Source organism: Denticeps clupeoides, chromosome 15 (assembly GCF_900700375.1).
Source record: "Denticeps clupeoides chromosome 15, fDenClu1.1, whole genome shotgun sequence".
Lineage (NCBI taxonomy): Eukaryota > Metazoa > Chordata > Actinopteri > Clupeiformes > Denticipitidae > Denticeps > Denticeps clupeoides.
Window position 1 is genome coordinate 1,357,412 of NC_041721.1, and position 18,266 is coordinate 1,375,677.

An 18,266-nucleotide genomic window follows, 5' to 3' on the forward strand; every position below is an offset into this window, starting at 1 on the left:
TAAGTTATAGATATGTGGTGGCGGGTTATAGATATATGGTGGCGGGTTATAGATATATGGTGGCGGGTTATAGGTATATGGTGGCGGGTTATAGGTATATGGTGGCTGGATATCAGATGGCTGTAAGTATTGGACGAGGTGATTTTTGGACACTTTCTTAACAATAATGTGGAAAAGAAAACAATGTATGTCGGAAAAACACGTGAGAAATGCGGCCGCTGGAATGGATGTCAAGTATTCTTGAGTCTATGAGGTAATACTAATATAATAAGATAACCTTGTTTTAATTATGAAATGTGTTTGACTAAAAATAAAATATTGACTGGGTTAAATAGAATTGGATTACTACAAAAAAAGACTAAAATACAATTTTCATTGACTAAAGCTAGACTAAAATGGATAATTCTGACTAAAATAGTCGACTGAAACCTGACATGACTGATTTGAGTCTGGACGTGGACTAAAAGACTAATAAAGACTCAAATGACCCCTTGACGCAAAGACTCGACTAAAACTGAAGTGAAATGCATTTGATGGGATGTGAAGGAGACATTTTAGAACTGTTGCTGAAACTGCCTGCAGGATGAGCACATGGAAGCGATGACACCACAGAAATCCCTGCGGAACCAGCAGGACCTCCGAAGGACACGATCGCAGACGCTGAGGGTTTTCTGATCCAGGCCGGATTGGAAACAGGTTTCGCTCGGCCCTGATCTCCAGGTGATGGATGGATTTGCTCTGCTCTCCCTGGGCCCGTCTACAGTCTCTTTAAACCCACAACACCTCTGCTTGCCCAGCAATTGATTCACAAGCCATCGATGGTCTTAAATTCTCGGGCCGAATTCCTTGAAAACACGTAAAAGCTCGCTGGCAGTGTTTCCGGGTTCAGATTTGGACCAAACGAGAATTATTGTTCCGACCTTTCTGAGCGCCACAGCAGCAAAGAGGTCCGTTTTTTTTACCCCTAAAGTGACCTCATCCTGCAGCTCAGACAGAACGTGCATGAATTTGTGGATATTAAACCGCAGCTCCGGGTCATTACTCAGAGCACCGCGCTAAAAGGTTCGAGAGACGAGTGGAGCCCGCGGAGGGAAACCAGATGGTCCGAATCGTACGAGCGACACCGCAGCCCCATCAGAAACGTCCAAACATTCGGTGCCGGTGATCCTGCACAACGCGAGGAGCCGCGGAACAGCGGGTCACCTGCGCTGCTCATTCATTTCAGCCGGCGAGGGCGATAATGTAATCACCGCTCCGCAGAGGCCTGAATATGAAAATGTAAACAGAGCCCCGCCCTCTCGCCCCGCCGTACGTTTACGACTCTCCCGCTCGCTCAGCAGGCCTACATCTGGCTGCACCCAAGTGGGGTTTGGACTTTCATGGGAAAAGAACCTGCTGGGCTTTTACGGGACCACACACTTTCCCTGGCGTCAGATCTTCCTCAGTAAACACACCTCAGCCCATCAACACCACCACGGAACAAAAGGAGGAACGTCTCCTCAGAACTCCCAAGGTCTCCACGCGTCCAAACGGCAAGAACTACCAACAATCGAGATTCTTAGAACACCATTTTGTAGGACTTTTTAATACTCTTGGCCCTGAAGGTCTGTACTTCTCCGAGATGGTTAGTGGTGACTCTGTTGCTCACCTTAAGTGACTCTTGACTGAGAACACAAAAACTCAGGAACGTTTTTTAAGAATATTTTTAATAAAGTCAGAACAATATATATATATATATATATATACAGACACCCACACACAGTACATAAAGAAATGAATAAATACATTGATCTAAATAATAAAAGGTACAACGTAAAAAAAGTGCTCCTTGCTTCCTATTCGGCAGAAGTGAAGAGCATATGCAAATGAAGACGCGGCCATTCTTATAGTTCATTTATTTCAACGTTACTGCTTGACGATACAAGTGTGGCGTTGCGCGTTCACCAGGTTGACATGTGAAATGCAGCCAGACGGCGTGCTTCCTTTGTACGTTTCCTGAAGTGCGTCTCTCGTGTGCCGGCGAGTCGGTAGTTCCAGTTCCAAGCCGCCACAGCGCCGAAACACTCTAAACACACAGCAGCATTTATATGTCCGACATTTACCAGACGCCCTTATCCAGAGCGCCTTGCAGTCAGTAGTTACAAGGACAGTCATCCCCTGGAGACACTCGGGGTTACGTGTCCTGCTCAGGGACAGTAAGTGGGGTTCGAACCTGGGACTTTCTGATCTTCTGGAACTTAATCTTGGCCACTAAGCCACTAGCACCCTGTAATAAGACGAACAAGCTGTAACCTTAAACCCCAAAAGCACCATGAGTGACCCCCTGGGTCTGAAACGGTCCACTGAAATGAAGATGCAGCTGGCAGACCATGTGTCACATGACCTCTGTCAACCTTTCGAGATTTACAATGACCCGCGTCTGCGTGGACACGCCCATCATGCCTGCGGAACGTGTTTAATCGAGGACCGGGAGGGACACGGATGAGTCCCGCCGCCACGTCCGCTCCGGATTCTAACAGCTTTGACATTAGGAGGAGTTGCCGGGTCCACAGGGCCCACGCCCTCTCTTGCTCATGCTCAAAAAAAGGATTTTTCTGGCTCAGTGGTGGCCTAGCGGGTAAGGTTGCAGGTTCGAAGGTGCCACTGAGGTCCCCTTGATCAAGGTTTCCCGATGACAAGCACTTTTCACTTAAAGATAACCGATAGAAACGTAACGTAATGTTACACAATGAGCGTTTCAAATGTTTCTGATGATTATTGAAAAACCCCAGACGTGATCTACATGTCCAGGCAGGAACTTACAGTGTAAAGCGATACTGGAAATATCGTAATTCATTCATTAACAAAGCTAACGTTACCTTATTCTCATCTTATTACCGTTCCCTCAAGGCCGCTTTTTTGCCCAATTCATTTTTTCATAACCCACAAAAACCGCATGAATTTTTGTGTGAACAAGAACTTTGTACGTTGCTGATTATTTAATAATGACAATAAAATCTTGGTAGCCGCTCGTCACCTCAGTGGCCTTTGGAACCGTCCCTGTGGTTCTGACGGAACGAGCCTGGAGAAGAAAAGGTGACGTATCAGCGGCCAGTCACCATGTTGGCCAGACAATCGGACCGGAACCGGCCCAACTTCCTAATGGGGTTCTGCAGGTTCCCTCCTCGCTCCTGACCAAGGCCAGCGGGTTCTGCGGAGAACGTGGGGAACGGTGAAGGCTTCCTTCTGGTCGGGACGCCATTTCAGGCTGAAGCCGAGGACTCACGGCCCTTCCCCGGTTACGGGACGCCCCGCGGCATTCTGGGAACGCGAGTGATGTCATAACGACCGCCGCGCTCATTCTAATTAGGGGAGGCAGGGAGCTGGAATGCGCGTCCACGTCCCCGCGGTGACGCACGTCTCCCCTGTTTATTTGGGACGGTTAACGGCCGTCCAGCCTCTCCGCCGCTCAGATGAACCCTGAGAACGAGGGAGCGGCGGGTTATTCGAGCGCGTTAAAGTAAACTGGTGAAGCGATGGATGGATGGATGGATGGATGGGGCTCTTTCTCGTACTCGGGCAAAGAAGCCTTACCGGGGATTTGACTAAACAGCACACTCGACATGATGTTCTTGGCCTGGCTCTCTTTAACGAAGACGAGCCAAAATACACAAGAAAAAGGCATAAAAGGGGATTTAGGGGCGGCTCCAAAACACGATGCAGTCAAGGTTCTGCAATCAAATCCAATCCGCCCGACACGATGCAGAAAAATGGGGGGCTGATGTGGGTCTCGGCGTGGTAAACGGGACAGAAGCGGGCGCAGAGCGGAGCGGTGCGGGAAGACGGGGTCACTCTGCACGAGAGCCCTATTAATGGCTCGTGAAGCCGGGAACTCCGACCGTGAGTAATCCAAGTGAATCAGAGCCCGGAGGAGCAGGAGGAGAGTAAAACAGGGTTACCAGGACCAACTAACTACCCCACAACTAACTACGCGTCCATCTCCTCCGTTCTCTACACTCCTAACACCCCTTGTACCAGGGTCTCTGTACAAGGAAGCCAAATTTTAGACTTTTTAATATATTATTATTACTGAGTTCAATATTGGGAGTGGCACTTGCTTATAAAAAAAACACCACAAAATGAATATTCACTATACCTTTACATCACTGCAGATGTTATTTTCCCAATACTTCATAAAAATAAATACATCAGTAAGATGTTTTTCAAAAACAGGTACATATTAAGAAAGACGTACTACATGTAGAAGTATATAGGGACTGCTGGGTATAAATTGAACAGACAGAATCACGTTATACATCGTCCGGGACCACATAATATAAATGGCCTTATTTTGCATTCATGTGATCACGCAATCTGAAGGCCGGTTTCATTTGATTTGGAAAAAAAGATGCAAATGTGGGAAGATAATGTTCCGTCCTCACTATTCCTGATTCAACAAATAATAATTATATATATATATATATATATATATAGAGAGAGAGAGAGATATAGATATAGATATATAGTGCAGAACTTTAACAGTCCAGCTCTACAGGCGGTTCCACTAATTCTGATCTCACACACAAAAATGCAGAACACATACTAGAAATTTGCCAAATTATTTAGAGGTCACCACACATAAAAACAACGCTGGTTTTTGAAGATCACTGCTCATTTTCAATCATATTTAAGGCCTTAAAATTTGAAAATCCAGTTTAAGATTTAAGGATCAGTGACCACGCCCACTACTAACACCAACATGCAGGTTTATCAGCACTTTAATTCCAGCGTTCCTATTGGTGAACTGGTGACCAACCATATTCTAGACTCAGGAAATTTGCATATTTAATATGGTCCAGCTGCGTGTGGCAGCAGATTAATATCTTCTCTGGCCGTGAAGCTCCTTTCTGCCGTATCCTCGGAGATCGGAGGGGAGGGAGGGAGGCTCCGAGGAATGTCCCCACGTCCCCCTGGACGGTCGTGACTAATCGCTCGCCCCGACTGCGGCTGTGACCAGCGACCCTTGAGAAACGCAGGGCCGGCGTTAACCGCGCCCAGGCATAAACACCCCCGGAGTGTTTGAGGGAGAATAGAAACGAGAGGAATTCTTCTGCGCATGGAGCCGCCGCCAGCGCTCGTATTTCCACAACCGATTTCAGGGCTTCATCTCAGCGCCTTTGTTCTTGATATAAGGCCTGAATTCTTGATCAGGACCGCGCTCTTCATACCAAACCCGAGATTTACGAGGCCTTGGCCGGCGGAACCGTTTCACCACTAATTTCACAAGTACAATCGAGACGATCGAGATGGACAAAAACGACGGCCGGGGGTCACCGGGGACGAGGCCGGTTTAAACAGTCACCCAGCAGCGGGAGCGTCCGGATCACGAGTCGGCGCTCACGTCAGCAAACTTCGCGGTTGCGACGCGTACCTGTAAAAAGCAGTGAACGCACGTTGTACCACGCTGGTCTCTGCGACAGCTATGAATACGCTAAAAACGACATTCGTAACTGTTGCATCAGGGAGGTTTTGTCACGCTGCACATCGCAGCTCGGTAGCGGGATGCCATTCGAGCCGCGTGGAGTTGAATAAAACGCGGGTCTGGCCGTTAATGAAATTAGAATTGTGCCGGTCAGTAAAACAGTCCCAGAAAATGCAGAGACGTGGGTTCTTCTGCCAGCAGCGCACACCCCTGGTCGCCATGCACGGGCAGTTTATGAGTTGAGTACGAGTGTGTAAGCGTGTACGAGTGTGTAAGCATGTGTGTGTGTGGGTGTGTGACCACATGGTCTTTTTATATTAAAAACCTGCAGCATTAACGAAGAAAACGAAACAAAGGAACAAAAAAAAAAAAAAAAAACTCTGGAGGTTTTATTACAAAGACATCATGGTTATTCCATCGTACAACCGTCAGACGGAAGGGAAGTGCCCACGCAGACCGTGGGACGGCGGGAGAGATTATGTACAACAAGGTCCCACAATATCATCATCGTGATGATGATGATTTACACCATCAAGGGCCTGAGAAAGACCAGTGCTTCACCAATAATAAAGTGTGTGTGTGTGTGTGTGTGTGTGTTGGGGAGGAAGCATCATAACCCGGGTGAAGTTCTTACATAACGATGGCAGGTATAATTACAATTTCACGAGGGGGACATGACATCTATCTACAGCAAAAGTACAGCGGGGACAACGCTCCACGTATAAAAATATATTACAAATCTCCAGCAGTATTTACAGCGACGGTACAGGAGCCACCGAAGATCCTGCAGGAGGTCACAGCACCGCGTCCTGGTGGAGCACCGCGTCCGCTTCAGCCCGTCTCCGTCAGCGTCTCAAAAGAACATCCTGAAACACACAACGCTCAGTTACAACACAGAGGGGGTTAAAGGTCACCGACCCCGGCGGGTTTGGGAATGCACGTCCCCCGGGGGAGTTGATCTTTAATGCGCCTTAACTTCCATTTTATGATTAACCTCCCCGTAAACGGCGCAGCGGGCGGCGAGTACGACACGCAACGACAACGCAGGGCATAAATACAACGGAAGAGGCGATAAATTCCGATCCTGGTAACTTATTACCTCCATAATCTTCCAACCATCGACCCACCGTCGCCCGTATTTACAGACCTCGTAAATTTGTCCCGGGATTACCGTTTTGCTCATGGAATTTATTGCGTGCAATGTTTCTTGCGACAGGGAACAATGTCCAGAGCAGAATTCCTCGTACGTGAGCACAGCCGGAATGTTCTGAGCTGCATCGCCGGGCCTGCGGCCGTCTATTCTCTAAATCTTCCCCGAGCTTCCGGAGGGAAGGGCGCCACCTGCTGGCCAGGGCCGAGCACGTCTACGTTCGGAAAAACTCAACCTTTCAAGTTCACAACAGAGAACCAGGTGTCAATCAACATGCTTTATGGAAATCGGGGGAAAAACCAGGCTTTATTAGAGCTTTATTAGGATAATGTCACGGGGAAAGGGCCTCGGTTCTGGGCGTTTTTAGACCGTTTGGACTGGTTTAGGCATCATTAATCCGGACGGAGGTTTGAAATGGCGTACAGGGGCCCGTCCCGGAGGTCCTCACCTGTAGATGTTGGGGTCCAGCAGCACCGCTGTGTCCTGAGGAAGCTGAGACAGATGCACCACTTTGGTTTTGAGCTGGCCGCGGTCGCCCTCGTTCACCCACACGTCCGGCAGGCTGCGGGGAGAACACTACGGGGTGAAAAACGGGAAAAACCGTTCCGCAAAAGCTCGTTTGTTCGGGTTGGACTTGTTTTCTGACGAAGCCTCCCGGGAACAAGCATTTCCTTATCGCCACAGATCCGACAGGCGAACGTTCCCGACTCAAAATAGCTTCTCCCAAGAGGAACGAGGGAAAACATACGGCGACTCCAACCAACGTGCGTACATGACCAGGCGAAAAAAAAAAAAAAAAAAACGAACTTAAGTCGCTTATTAGTCAGAACTGGACCAGGAACGTGACAAGATGCTTTCGAAACGTCGTGACTGTACAGCCGGGCGATTGACAGGAGTTCATGGCCTCGGAGCGACCCCGAACCGTCCTCCTCCCCAGCGTTCTTCTGAGAAAGGAACAGGAAGCGGGGAGTACGTTCGGGCCGGTCTGGCCTGTCGGCGCGCGGTGCACGTAAATATTGCCTTATGTGAAAGTCTGCCAACGCTCCCGGGCGGATGTTCTGTCCGTGAAGGCTGAGCGGTGCCGGGTCGGGACGGGTGTCCAGCGGAACGTACCAGCGTGCGCGTGACCCGGACAAAACAAAAGATGGTTGTTCTGAACATCAGTGGATCAAAGGGAACCAGACCCGTAATGGGAAGGTTACCGATCCGCCCACTACACCGCTCCCCGGGCGCCCGTCATGGCTGCCCACGGACTGTGGGCGTTTCACTGTGACACTGAGTGTTTAAACATTACACGCAGCACCAGGTTTCCCGGAGGAACGTTGTTTAAACGTTACACGCAGCGCCAGCTTTCCCGGAGGAACGTTGTTTAAACGTTACACGCAGCGCCAGCTTTCCCGGAGGAACGTTGTTTAAACGTTACACGCAGCCCCAGCTTTCCCGGAGGAACGTTGTTTAAACGTTACACGCAGCCCCAGCTTTCCCGGAGGAACGTTGTTTAAACGTTACACGCAGCCCCAGCTTTCCCGGAGGAACGTTGTTTAAACGTTACACGCAGCCCCAGCTTTCCCGGAGGAACGTTGTTTAAACGTTACACGCAGCCCCAGCTTTCCCGGAGGAACGTTGTTTAAACGTTACACGCAGCCCCAGCTTTCCCGGAGGAACGTTGTTTAAACGTTACACGCAGCCCCAGCTTTCCCGGAGGAACGTTGTTTAAACGTTACACGCAGCGCCAGGTTTCCCGGAGGAACGTTGTTTAAACGTTACACGCAGCGCCAGGGTTCCCGGAGGAACGTTGTTTAAACGTTACACGCAGCGCCAGGTTTCCCGGAGGAACGTTGTTTAAACGTTACACGCAGCGCCAGGTTTCCCGGAGGAACGTTGTTTAAACGTTACACGCAGCGCCAGGGTTCCCGGAGGAACGTTGTTTAAACGTTACACGCAGCGCCAGGGTTCCCGGAGGAACGTTGTTTAAACGTTACACGCAGCGCCAGGTTTCCTGGAGGAACGTTGTTTGGTTTGTACGTAGCCGGATGTTGTAAATACGTTGGAAGAGGCCTGGCTTTGACGGTACTCACATGTCTTCGGGACTCCAGTGCAGGAGCAGCTTCACCTTCCCAGAGTCTTCCTTCCGCCTGGCGATCACCTAGCGGGAGGGAACAGGACAGAGACGGGGGATGAAATCCTCGCTTGTGAGGAACTCCAGCTATGTCTGGGGAGGACAGGAGGCTGAGTGGTGGCTCCATAAACAGTTGCTCCGAGTGAGTTAGTGCGGGGGTCTGCGCGGGCATGTGAACGTTAATTAACGCGACCCGAAGGCCTGCTGGCTGATCATGTTTGTTCCGAGTGACGGCGTGGCGGTGAAGAGGTTCGAGCACCCCCTGGTGGCGGCTGGGTGAAGTGCGGCCTCACCGTGCTGTGGAAGACCACGCTGTGTCCGTTGCCCAGGCTCTCGATGTGAGTGGCCAGGTTCAGGCAGATGGCGCGATGTCGGATGGCGTCCATCGTCTGGGCGTCAAAGAAGTCGTGAGGCCGAGCTGCAGAGGGAACAGAGAACCAGGGCGGCGTCAACGATGACGGAATTCACGGACAACGTACATATGACGGGTCAGGTCGGGTTTAGGCTCAATTTCTAACGTTTAGGTAGAAGCTCTAATCCACACACGGGTCGTATATACAGCCGTGGTGGCCGAGCGGGGAAGGAAGGGGACCGGTCATCAGAAGGTTGCCGGTTCAAATCCCACTTGATGAAGGTCCCGTCCCCACACGCTGCTCCCCGGGCGCCTGTCATGGTGCCCACTGCTCACCAAGGGTGACGGGTCAACACCGAGGACACGTTTCACCGTGTGCTGTGTTTCACAGTGACAATGACTACTGTGAGGCAGTCATGTCAAGTTGTAACATGTAAAAGGATCGGAGTGGAAAAAATGCAGAAAGGTGCAAAAAAATAAAAATAAAAAAAAAAGATCCAAATCTTATATTTGTGTTGTACTTACATACCAAATAAAAAAACTGGTCCACAAAACTCACAGCGGACTGTCCAGTAAGAATCTTGCAGAGGTGCCTTCCTATTGGTTAATCATGAAAGTGGAAAGTGAAGTGATTGTCATTGTGAGACACTGCAGCGCAGCACACGGTGAAACGTGTGCCCTGTATTGAACCGTCACCCTTGGTGAGCAGTGGGCACCGTGTGTGGGGACGGGACCTCGGTAGATCGGGATTCGAACCGGCGGCCTTCTGACCACGGGGCCAGTTCCTTGACCGCTAGGCCACCACCGCCCCATGACTTAAATCTCCATCTGCTTACTGGTTGGTAACTGGTACACGGAGCCAGCCAATCAACAGGCAGTAAATCTGTAGCCTCTGAAGCCTTCTAGAACTGTAAATAAATTAGGATTTATTTTCAGCCTGATCCTCGCGTGGAGCTGCATCGAGGGACAAGTCCCTCCCCTCCACGTGCCAGGTAGAACCAGGCCAGCCACGAACAGAACCAAACAAGCCCGAAGGGTAAAGAGTACGTACGAAGGGACCTCCTGCGCTTGGTCTTCACCTTCCTCCTCTTGTTGAGTCCGGCCTTGGAGGGCGACTCCTGGCTCAGCTTGGTCTGGCTGGACAGCTTGGAGGAGTTCTGCTGGCTGAAGTGGGTGGGCACGTGGCGCGCCAGCCCCCCCTGGGACGCGAAGGTGGCGTTGCAGCCACCCACCACGCACTGAAGGCGGGAGAATCCAGAGTCAAAAAACAACATGGCGGCAGCGGCGGTCACGCGAAGGCCAACGAACTCACTCAGAGACGCAGGAATACAGGGCCCGGGCATTAAAAGGCGTCCTTACCTTGAAGGGCTTGTCCCCGCTGTGGGACAGCATGTGTCTCTGCAGCCAGCTTTGGCTGGTAGACGGCGTGTTGTAAACTTTGCAGCCTTTCCACAAACACACAAACACCTGCGGCAGGAGAAACGCACGCGGTCATGTGACAAGTCACCGCGTAACCATAACGAAATACATCACGAGACTAAAATGTCTCCTCATTTCCACCGACAAAATCAATTCATTCCGGATACTTCTGACGGTTAAAATGACGCCGGAGAAGAAACCAGAACAAGTCAGAGCGCTTCTCCGACCGGGTCCTGAAGGAACGTCTGCCAGGGAGCCTTCACTCCAGCGGGGCAGGAACAAAAACGCCCTGGCAGATGTTCCTCCAGGACCAGGGTTAGAAAACACTGCCATCAGTTAACAGTAATACAATAACAAGATAACCCTGTTTTAATTATGAAATGGGTTTGACTAGAATAAAAATGTCGGTACTCGTACTATATACTATATACAATTTTCATTTTACGAACACTAAACTAGAAGACTAGTGGATAATTCTGACTAAAATAAGACTAAAATGACAGCTGGACGCAGCAAAGACTGGACTAAAACTAAGACCGGAGACGTTCTAGATAAAGTACCACCATCACCATGCCAGGGAGCACTAGTGGACTCTTCCGAGCAGAGTCTACATGCACCTACACGTAACCCTAGTGGAAGCCCTGGACTGCCTAGAACCACTGATGAAGACAACGGGTGAGGAACAGGTGAGGTCGGTAGTTAGTTCGGATAAACCGGCTGCCTGGACGGACCCCGCCGTGCTGGCCGTCGACGTGGACGCTGCGGATGTGCTCCGCCAGGTCGGGGCTGGTGGTGGACAGCAGGTGGCACTGGTCCCAGCAGCAGGTGTAGGAGCCGCCCTTCACCGAGGACGCCGCCGAGGCGCCGTGGCCGTTCATCATGGCCGGCGTGGAGCGGCCGCTGGACGCGGTGCTCTCCAGGTCCATCAGAGTGCTGCTGATGCTGAAACACACACACACACACACACACACTTTTTATTCAGCAGAAGAAAGGCAGAGCTGGTCCAGAAACTCCATGTGACAAAACGTGTCTGATAGACAAAGCGCCGCGGCGGCCCGAAGCGGACCACGCGGCGTGGCTAATCACCCCAAAAAAACGCCCTCTGTACCGCCGCTCATCACTGCCGGCCATGATATGAACCCCACACATGACTTCCTGACCCAAGCAGGTCAAGAGGGGCGGAGCAAGAAAGCGCTTGAAGGGGCGGAGCTCCGGCACGGAGGACTGAATTTTACCGCAATGAGCGGAATCGACCCAGAATGCGTTTGTGTGCAAGCACTACGTCCCTGGCTGGATCTGGAGGACGGGGGGGACACGTGCAGGCCCCGTCCCCACGCCCCTCCGCCGCGGGGACGCCAGCTGCCCTGTGGCTCGGCCGCGAGGCACCACGCTGCCAGAAACGGGAACAAAAGTTACATTCAGTCCCGCCAGCTGCCCAAACAGCGGGAACCGCAGCCTCCTTTCTCGCTTTTAAGAGACCGTCCCCCCCACCCCCCGCGCGTCCCTCCCCCGTCCGGCCTCACAAAGCGGGACGCCACATGGCGAGTTTAAATCAAAGCCTCCGCCTCCTCCACCGCGATGGCCGGAGGAGCTCGGTGGCTCGATTAACAACAACCAAAAAAAAGGTCATTTAAAGAAGTTCAGGACACGGCGTCACGGCGAAACGTGTATCTAACCGCCACCCTCAGTGGGGACCGCGGCGGTAACGGGGAGGCCACCACATTCTGCCAGAATCACAGCACAGTCAGAAACGCGGGGCCTGGTTGTCCCCGGGGGGGGGGGGGGGGGGGGGGGGGGGGGGGAGGGTCCTGGCCGTCCCCGGCGGGGTCCTCTCCTCTCCAAAAAGAGTTAAAAAGGGCACCGAGGAAGGACAGCGGCGACTTTCTGGCACCTTCTGAACTGGAAGCTGATGGCTGTCAGACAGTAACGTTCATCTTCATTCTTACAGCTCGAACGCGGCATCGACGGCAAAACCGAAACCAAACTTGTAATGAAAATCTACCAGAAAACCTACAAAAAGCAGTAAATATGGTCACAATACAGTCACGCCTGAATGGTAGTAGCCTAGTGGGTGAGACACTCGCCTATGAACCAGAAGACCCAGGTTCGAATCCCACTCACTACCATCATGTCCCTGAGCAGGACACTTAACCCTGAGTGTCTCCAGGGGGGGACTGTCCCTGTAACTACTGACTGTAAGTCGCTCTGGATAAGGGCGTCTGGTAAATGGAAATAACGAGACAGAAACGTGTAGAAAACCGCGACTTGTCGTGTTCCTGTAACGATTAGGTGGCACTTGGCGACATGAAAGTGACGACGAGACCCGGACCTGTCCTCCGAGTCCATGCGGCTCAGCGGCTCCCCGTCGGAGGAGCCCATCTCGGCGCTGGCCCGGCGCTTGGCGGCGGACTCGGGCTTCTCCGGGACGCCGCCGCCGCCGCTGCTCGGGGGTGAGGTGGAGGCGGCGCTCTCCTCCCTTTGTTCTGGTTTGGGCTCCGCGGGGCCGCCGCCGCCGCTCCAGCTGCCCGCCGGGGGCCGCTCGGGTCTCGGCCGGGCGTCGGGCTCGCAGCGTGCGGCGTCCGTCCCGTCGGCGGCCGCCGGTTCCGCTTCTCGGCAGATTCCGCTCGCCTCGACGTCCGCTTCCATCTTCACGGCCAAGCCGGCGGCCGCGGGGCTCAGTCCCGCCGCCCCGCTCTCCTGCCCGCCGCTCCCGTCGTCCTGAGGAGCGGCGTCGTGCTCCGGCCCGTCCGCGCCGGTACTCGCCATTTTAATCGGTGCGAACGCGTCCCGTTTCCTCGCCGTTTCTACAGATCTCAGCAGACCACGAGTCCGCGCAGGCGCACACGCCGCGGAGGCCGAGGTTGCGTGGGGACGAGGTGGGCGGCGCGACGTGACGTCACAGGTCACGTTGCGGACGTACGGGGCTCAAACAATACAAGGGTTAAATAAAACTTCTACAGACTTAAATATGCAAATAGACACGTAAACATGCAAACAGACAAAATACACACGTAAACATGCAAAATAAATACACACGTAAACATGCAAAATAAATACACACGTAAACATGCAAACAGACATAAACACACGTAAACATGTAAAATAAATACACACGTAAACATGCAAACAGACAAAATACACACGTAAACATGCAAAATAAATACACACGTAAACATGCAAAATAAATACACACGTAAACATGCAAACAGACATAAACACACGTAAACATGCAAAATAAATACACACGTAAACATGCAAACAGACAAAATACACACGTAAACATGCAAAATAAATACACACGTAAACATGCAAACAGACAAAATACACACGTAAACATGCAAAATAAATACACACGTAAACATGCAAACAGACAAAATACACACGTAAACATGCAAAATAAATACACACGTAAACATGCAAACAGACAAAATACACACGTAAACATGCAAAATAAATACACACGTAAACATGCAAAATAAATACACACGTAAACATGCAAACAGACAAAATACACACGTAAACATGCAAAATAAATACACACGTAAACATGCAAACAGAATAAATACATAAGATGAACTAAATACTTTTGTAAGCAAATAAATACATTTTATTTGAAAATCTTGATACTCATATAAACATGAATTTGTAGCTCCAAAACTTGAAATGAAAATTATGTTCATGTTTGTATTATTTATGCAATAATGCGCTCCTTAAAATATGTCTGTTAGAAATCTGTGCTATGTGTGTGAAAAAAGAGATTTGTTCATCTTTTACATGACTGGCTTTTGCGAATTTAACCTCACCGTGACCTCCTTATGAACATGATGAAAGAATAACATATAACCATGATAGTCGTCAATACAAATGTTAAAAATACTTTTATTGTTACCAGAACATTAGTTTGGAACGTCGGTATCAAGAAGAGCTGCATTTGGTGTTGCCGAATTGGGATGGGTTGACAATTCTGAGTCAAACCGACTCCTCGTCGACCAGCCTATTCGAGATCTCTTATTTAAGTATGTGTGCAAGTACAATTATCAGCAGGTTTCGTGCTTTTTTTTTTCGCATTTTAAGGTGAAAAAGTCCGGTATCTGGCAACAATTCATTCATTCCACAACTAGATGTCGCTATTGTATTACTTTCAGTTTTGTATTACTTTCAGGTACAAGTAAATTAAAACAGACCATTTTGTCAGGTCTTTTATGTGCTACTGGTTTTGTAATGGGGTATCAGCCAGCACAACATTTTAATCCAGTGGTATCAGTAGGTTACTAGGTTAACTTGGTTTCTCTCTTGGCTGCGAGCAAGAAGTGTGCATTTCTGATGGAAAAAAATCCTTTCAAGGAGGATCAGTCCAAGAACGCAGCTGTGCCAAATATCGTAGATGCAAAACACCAACAAGCAGTTAAGAACATCAACATTTATTTCACATGATATAAAACAGATGTGATATGAACATTTGCATATTGACTATAATAAGTATAACCTCTTAATAGTTCATCTGCTCTTTATCATCATATGGTGTACATTATATACACAATGACCTTTACATTTTGTACATATATGTTAACATCAAAGTCCTGTTTATTGCTTTTTTTCTACATGTGCTGATCTCCTTTGGGTCCTGGAGTGCAAAAGCAGCCAGAAGCAAACCGAGTCAAACTGTTTAATACTCTTTTATATTCTCTGTTTTAAATATGTCAGCCACATAACATAAAATAAAAGCAGTCTGAACATTCAGTTGTGTGTGTGTGCAGAAGGGCTTGCAGACTACGCCGTTCATAAATAATCACAAAACCAATAAAATATTCAAACGTCCATCCGCAGCAGTGATGTGGCACCTTATCGGGTGAACGGGCAGACGGGGTGGCATCGTCTGAGAATGCAAATACTACAAAACAAGGTGGAATACAGTGCAAAGAGACACATGAGTGGCCATCAACGCAAAAGAAGGTTGTATAAAATGAAATATGATTTGCTTGTGTGTAAAAAATCGATTATGAGGAGCCCTGAACGGAGGACCATGGCTCGTGAGGGTGAAGACCTACTCGGCTCTGGCCGCGTGCTCTTATGTACAGTTGTACAAAATAACAATTTAATAATAATAATAGTAATAATAATAATGATGATGATGATGATAATAACATTAATAATAATAATAAAAGCACAGGGGAGCTAAGGCCCTGCAAGTTGATCTCAACGCCGCTGGACAGTAGATTTTGGAACGGCAGCTTCTTCTGGGAGAGACCCCTGGAGCCGCCATCTTGGGTCATCCCTCACGTGTCACTGGTCGTGGCTGCAGAGGAGAGACGACAGCATCAGAGTTGGTTGGTATAAGACGACCGTCTCTGCCCCCAGTATCTCACCAGCTTCTGCACCTTCAACTCACTGAAGGTGCGGTACAGCATTAAAATCTACACGAGGCAGCATGTAAAGAGAAGTCATGGCTGATGGCTGGACGTCACACAGCTTCATCATCAGCAGTGTTAATAATAATGATAATAATAATAAAGCGTCTGTGGACAACTCCAGCGATGGGCCACTAGAGACGTCAGCTGAGTGTGTTTCAGAAGGTCTCTTACTGTCCACTCGACACACACATGAAGTAGGAGCCATCGCCGAGCTGGGAGGCAGTTGGGGTGGGGCAGGGCGGGGCGGAGAGGCCGTTCGCTGCGAACGTTACGGCCGTGGGACACAAACATACACACAAGCAGACAAGGCAAGAACTTAAGCAGGAAGATGAAGGCCCGCCAGCAGCTCTGAAGGATTCGGGTGAATGAAACGAGGCGAACGCGGTGCCACACGAACACTGACGGTGTCATTGGGGCGTCGGCGAGGAAGCCCCTCCCCACCTGTCACCAGCTGGCTGTGTTTGAAGGACAGGCTGATGATCTGGTCCTGCTCCGCTTCCTTCACCTCCTCCTCCTCGGCATCGTCGTCGTCATCCTCCTCGGGACTCACCCTGACCATCACAGCCGTCTGTAGGCTGCAAAACGGGGCACACGCATGAACCCTCAAATCCTCGCCGACAGCTGACAACGGGAGGGGCGGCGAGCGGGCGTGTCACCTGTTGTCACACATCAGCCTTTTCCTTTCCTCTTCTCTCCTCTCGTCTTCCTCACCCTCCTCCTCCTCCTCCTGCTTCTCCAGGTCTGGGTTTCGGTGCTCGACACCCGGCGGCGGAGACGCCGCGTCCTCCTGAAAGAATCGCATTAAAACCCCTTCATCTTTCTGAACTCTGGACATGATGAGATTAAAACAGATTTAAAGGTCTGTTACGTCCTGGTATTTTGGGTGTGTTTCTGTTCTGTGTTTTGTGTTGTTTGTGTAGTAGGGTGGTAGTAGCCTAGCGGGTAACACACTCGCCTATGAACCAGAAGACCCAGGTTCAAATCCCACTTACTACCATTGTGTCCATTGAGCAAGACACTTAACCCTGAGTGTCTCCAGGGGGGACCGTCCCTGTAACTACTGATTGTACGTCGCTCTGGATAAGGACGTCTGGTAAATGCTGTAAATGTAAATGTTTGTAGGTGCCTGGTGATTGTAAATTCAGCCACCTGTTCCTGCTGTGGGACAGACAGAATAAAAGGAGCCTCAGTCTCCTTTTTCGGGGCTGCGCTTGCCGTGCCGCCTTCCTACCATTTCCCTTTGACATCACTTCCGGTTTCCCCTGCGCTTCCCCTAGGAGGCGATGCAACTTGTTGTGACGGCCTGCTTCGGTGTTTGTTTTTCTCTGTTTTCCTGCTTTGTTTGCAGTTATTCGTTGTAATTCGTTTTCGTATGTATTTCATCTTTATTTATATATTTAGTTGTTAATAAAACACTTGTTAAAATTCTCCGTTTCGTCTTAGTAGGTTTACGTTCGTAGACCGGCTCGTAACAAAATCACAGTCCCAAATAGAAACAAATTGAGACAAATCGGCGGTTTTTCACTGATCCCCCGTCACCCATCACGCTGAACAGCTGGTCGAGCTTCCAACAGGCTACAGCCAATGAGAGCGCAGAATACGAAAAGACGCGTGAATACAGCCTGTGTGAGCAAGTCTGTGAACTAGTGTGAACTAGTCCTGATGAGGTAGACTACCACAATGAGCACTGAGCACAAAATGCACTTTTGCTATATTTCAGTTTTTTTGTATAATTTCTTAGTTTCCTCATTAGATTTTGTACTAGTCAATACTTTAACCCTTGGGAGTCACGTAAAATTTGGTAACAATTAAGTACATGTTAAAAAATTTGCATGCTAACATAAAAAATGCAAATGAACATAAAAAGAACTAAGATGTTAATTAACATAAAAAATGCTAACGGGGCATGGCCATGATGCATAATAATAATAAAAAGATAATAAACAGTCGACTATCTGAATAATCACTTATGGCAGCCCTAGTGTGAGCCAATCCATTTCTTGATAAAAAAAAAAAAAATCATATTTAAAACGCAGCAGCAAGCCACACCCCCCCAATGCCGCGTGGGACCCCATGTCACTGATCGTGCAGTATGAAACCGTATGAAAGTTGCGTAGCCTGAACTTTGCGTGAGTGTGTGTTTACCTCTCGGGTGACTGCAGCCTGTGGCTCAGTGGGGGGTGTGGCTTGCTGCTGCGCCAAGGCCCGCTTCTTCATTTCCTGCTCGAGAGCCCTCAGCGACGCCTCCAGTTCCTGCCGGTCTGGAGAAACCACCTCCTCCCGTTTGCGGGTCTGTGCACAAACACGCACAAACACGGCATTCATTCACTCGCTACTTCACTACTAGTTTCATC

At 49.7% G+C, this 18,266-nt stretch overlaps 2 protein-coding genes across 30 annotated transcripts in view; both read right to left on the reverse strand.

Moving 5' to 3' along the window:
• Positions 1–1,689: 1,689 nt before the first annotated feature.
• Positions 1,690–13,338, reverse strand: LOC114765282 (zinc finger protein AEBP2-like). Its single transcript, XM_028955389.1, has 8 exons — positions 12,831–13,338; positions 11,233–11,443; positions 10,442–10,549; positions 10,134–10,320; positions 9,024–9,148; positions 8,690–8,757; positions 7,060–7,173; positions 1,690–6,327 (listed from the first exon to the last, which is right to left on the reverse strand). The coding sequence occupies exons 1-8, from the start codon at positions 13,265–13,267 to the stop codon at positions 6,315–6,317; spliced, it is 1,263 nt and encodes a 420-aa protein (XP_028811222.1). The 5' UTR covers positions 13,268–13,338; the 3' UTR covers positions 1,690–6,314.
• Positions 13,339–14,906: 1,568 nt separating this feature from the next.
• Positions 14,907–18,266, reverse strand: part of LOC114765406 (pleckstrin homology domain-containing family A member 5-like) — an 86,072-nt gene continuing 82,712 nt past the window's right edge. For 27 of the 29 annotated variants that reach the window (XM_028955631.1, XM_028955628.1, XM_028955626.1 and 24 more), the window contains 4 exons: positions 18,058–18,204; positions 16,569–16,699; positions 16,354–16,487; positions 14,907–15,797 (listed from right to left, as the gene is read on the reverse strand). In XM_028955631.1, the coding sequence (XP_028811464.1) occupies positions 15,778–15,797; positions 16,354–16,487; positions 16,569–16,699; positions 18,058–18,204 (432 nt within the window). In that variant the 3' untranslated portion in view covers positions 14,907–15,777. The remainder of the gene's footprint in view (positions 15,798–16,353; positions 16,488–16,568; positions 16,700–18,057; positions 18,205–18,266) is intronic. The other 2 variants (XM_028955650.1, XM_028955651.1) reach the window with 1 other exon arrangement.